General features: G+C 31.9%; 1 protein-coding gene across 1 annotated transcript; it reads left to right on the forward strand.

Annotated features, from left to right (window-relative positions):
- The first annotated feature begins 580 nt into the window (after positions 1-580).
- LOC110923993 (replication protein A 70 kDa DNA-binding subunit B-like) lies at positions 581-3843 on the forward strand. The gene is made up of 9 exons (XM_022168041.1): positions 581-763; positions 1423-1796; positions 2119-2246; positions 2379-2463; positions 2553-2691; positions 2795-3006; positions 3082-3397; positions 3558-3581; positions 3676-3843. The coding sequence occupies exons 1-9, from the start codon at positions 581-583 to the stop codon at positions 3841-3843; spliced, it is 1629 nt and encodes a 542-aa protein (XP_022023733.1).
- The last annotated feature ends 233 nt before the right edge of the window (positions 3844-4076 follow it).

Consider the following 4076-nt stretch of genomic DNA (forward strand, 5'->3'; position numbering starts at 1 on the left):
ACAACTTTTATACACTGTCAACTATCGAAGATATGAATGCTAATTTGTCATCATTGTAACCAAGTGTAATGATGGTAATGGAACGCATTTTGTAATCACACTCCCATACCCATCTGTAAAATCATTTACTATACCAATCAGTTACTCAATTATTACCCAATAGATATTTGGTATAGTCATAGACCCATTAGTTTGTTAAAAAAATTCGTTGAAATTAGCAAGTACAATTCATATATCTATACTATCTATAATAAGAGATTATGAGCTGATGTAAAACTGCCTACGTGTCAATTTCTAAGCCATGCCACATGTACTCGCTGATGTCATAATTCCGTTTTCAATATTTATATATATATAAATCTATCTAAAATATATAATCTGATTTTATTATTAGTAAAAAAGGGTTTTCTTTAGGAGGGAATTTTGAAATTGCATGGGGAGAAGAAATTGCCATTTAATGCACTGCAAGAAGTAATCATATCTCCCTCTCTCTCCTTCTTCTTCACACTTTCTTATTCAAACTTTCTTCTCATTATCTAACTTTACCGATTCCATTTCACCCTTTTCTTCTCATTTCAAAATGTCTGCATCTTCTGTGCAAACCGTGTCATCCGGCAAGAAATCCGACGGTGAACCACCATCTTTGTCACTCAGTTTCATTGATGATTTGAATCCGTCCAAAGATATGTGGAATCTCAAGTGTCGAATCATTCGGAAATGGGTTCAGTCCTTTCGGATGGATCTGATCTCGCTCGATGACAAGGTATTAGTGTTTGTCAAGCATTTGTCCTTTTTTACTCTTTTTATCATTTTCATTTTGAGTTTTGTGTAATTTAGGGTTAGATAAAAAGAAACAAAGATGAATATTTGTTTGTTTGTTTTTTTTATCCGAAATAGATGATTATTGTAAAGTGATTGTTTGTTTGTTTGTTTAAAGAAAGAAAGATGTTTTTTTGTTTGTTTTTTGGATCCTTTATAATTTAGGGTTAGATATAAAGAACCAAAGATGAATATTTGTTTGGTTTTTTTATGATCCTTCTTAGATGATTATTGTTTACTGTTTGTTTGTTTGTTTTAGGGTTAGGAATAATGAAACAAATACGAATATTCTTTATGTTTTGAAAGTGTTTTTGTAATTTAGGTTTGTATAACTAAAGTTACATGGTTATGTATTTTCTGTTTTGTGTAATTTAGGGTTAGTTATAATGATAAAAAGACTAATAGTTTGGTTGGTTTTTGGTCATTTATAGATAGTTACTGTTTGTTTCTTTGTTATAGGATTAGGCACAATGAAACAAACATGAATATTAGTTGGTTATTGATCCTTCATATGTGGAGACTTTAGCTGAGTATCTTTTATATTTTTTTGAGATACTGTTTGTTTGTTTGTTTCTAAAGTATGTGGTTTCACTTATTTGTCAGGGCCGTAAGATTCAGGCAGGGATTAAGGCTCCATTGATACCTGTGTTTATCTCACAGCTTCATGAGGATGAAGTTGTTATTCTCTCCAGATTTGGTGTTGGAGAAAACACTGATGCTTACAAAGTTATTAACCATGGTTACAAGATTAACTTTTACCGGTGTACGGTTGTTACACGTGCGAATGGTTGGCAAGGTGTTGATTACGGATTTAATTTCATCGCACATTCACACATTGTTAATGGAGAAGGAAAGGATATGCTCACGTGCGGTATGACTGTTTCTGATAATCTGATATATGTTTTGCCTCCCTTTCAAATCTCAATAATTTATGTTGCTATGTTTACCATTTTAGATGTTGCTGGAATTGTTGTCTGGTGTGGAGATATGGAAATCTTTCCTAACTAAAGAAAAAGATGAACTTGGATCTTTAAGATGTCCAGTAAATTCTAATTTGCCATTTATATAAATTTGTTTGTGTGTTATGATTGTATTTAATACAATACCAATGATTAGATTATTTTATATAAAAGTTCATTAAATGGTTGTTCTTATTTAATACAATACCAATGATTAGATTATTTTATATATAAGATTCTTTATTGCATTTAATGGTATATTCATAGTAAATCATTTTCATTATTTAATGTAAATGATTGTATGAATTTTTAATGCTGTTCTTTTATCTGTTTCTTTTAGGGGAGAAGTAGTCCGTTGTACTTTGTGGAATGCGTATGCACAAGAATTTAATGATTTTTTGTCTCAAAACTCTCCGAATGAGACTGTGATGGCAGTCATTCAACATGCGAGGATTAGGAAGTGGCAGGGTAATTTATATTTGACTGATTTATTTCGTTTAGTTTTTCCAATCTCCATTTTGTTACATTTTTTAAGAACATTTTTTTTATTTCTTTAGTGATTTGTAATGAATTGTTGGATATGTATATTGTTTCTTGCAGGTCAATATACTGTTCAGAGTGATAAGTTTGGAAGTCGTCTATTTCTCAACCAAGAAATTGATGAGATTAATGAACTTCGCAGGAGGTACTATCGCTGATTTATATTTCATATATTTCATATTTTTATTAACATAAGTGTGAGTATTAACGCTAATTGTGGTTTTATTTTTATAGTCTTTTAGTGAAACAATTTGAAGCTGGTGCTTCTTCTTCTCAAACCATTCGTTCATCTCAGAGTGTATTTCCAGTCCGTCAAGAATTTCTAATTGAGACTCCTAAGAGACATGTTGATGAAATTATTGAGATTGATAGCGTATGAATAATTCTATATACATTCATAGGCATTTAATTTTGTTAATGTTTTCTATGTTTTATCAATTGAGCATGTTAATAAAGCTTTATCTGTGATATCGTAGGTAATGTCATGTGTGGTAGTTGCAACGATCAAAATTGTTCAACAAAACTATGGCTGGTTTTATCCGGCATGTCGAGACTGTAACAAGAAGGTGTTGACCAAAATTGAGTACTTACAATATGCTAAAACCATTTCTGATGAGGTCATGAATCTGTCACCTACTTCATTGGTTTGTCCGAAATGCGATAAAGAATGCACATCGATAACCATAAAGTAAGTTAACGTCTGATCTTTTTATGTCCAGAACTGCTATGGTTTTAGCTATAATTTACTTGACATTTATTACAGGTTCAAAGTACATTTGAGAGTGCAAGATGAAATTGGCAGCGTTTCTTTTGTGATGTTTGATAAAGATGTAATGAAGCTTATTGGTTCAACTGCGAATGATATAAGGGAACGCCAAGTGAAGGTCGATGATACTGAAACTTTTCCCCATGAAATATCACGGTTGGTCGAAAAGAAGTTGGCGTTTAAAATTGAAGTTTCTGATTACAACCTTAACCATGACTACCACATCTACACGATCCAAAAAGTATGTGATGATCTGGACATAATCGCTGAATTGGTTGTTGGTAATGGAAATGCTCTTGAGGTTGCTGATGAGGTAAGAGTTTTTGTATATCTTATATTGATTTATTTTTTTCTTTCCAATTTTTGTAGTTTAAATATCTTAATTAAATTCCCTTTTGGTAATATTTTGATATTAGGTGTTTAGTCAAGAAGGTTCAGAAATTTAAGCTGTTCAATTATCTGAATCCTCACAGATGGTCGGTACTGATATTTCAAAGGTGAATAAGAATTCTAGAGTTTTGTTTTTTGCCTGAGTGTAGATTATATTACATTATTTAATACCTTAGTAGTTGTTTTGTGATTTAATTGAAGGATGTTGTATCTGTTATGGCCGACTCTTCCGTTGTCGAAGTCGAGAAGGATTCGGCCACCAGTCCTAATAGTAAACGTTCGTTGCAGGATGTGGAAGGTCAAAATGTTGGGGAACTCTCTTCTAACAACAAAAGGAACCGGAGGAAGCCATCTAGGCTTAACACTTAGCTCCTTTCACGTCGTTATATTTTGATGTTTAATCAAAACTATGTTTTTGGGATGTACTTAAGTATGTGGTTGTTTGAAGTTTGGTTGTCGTTGGTAAGTGTTAAACTACTCAAACAGTTGTTTTCTATGTTTTAGATGTTGGTAATTTATGAACTTGGAACATGTGGTAAACCATTATGTGGTTTACTTTTTTGTATTATAAACTAGGTTTTATGCTGGAAAATATAATCTTT

This window comes from Helianthus annuus, chromosome 17, assembly GCF_002127325.2.
Source record: "Helianthus annuus cultivar XRQ/B chromosome 17, HanXRQr2.0-SUNRISE, whole genome shotgun sequence".
Taxonomy (NCBI): Eukaryota; Viridiplantae; Streptophyta; class Magnoliopsida; order Asterales; family Asteraceae; genus Helianthus; species Helianthus annuus.

Coding starts and splice junctions, on each gene's coding strand:
- LOC110923993 (XM_022168041.1), top strand. CDS start 581: ATGTCTGCATCTTCTGTGCAAACCGTGTCATCCGGCAAGAAATCCGAC. Junction 2,692..2,794: donor AAATTATTGAGATTGATAGC/GTATGAATAATT, acceptor GTGATATCGTAG/GTAATGTCATGTGTGGTAGT. Junction 3,007..3,081: donor TGCACATCGATAACCATAAA/GTAAGTTAACGT, acceptor CATTTATTACAG/GTTCAAAGTACATTTGAGAG.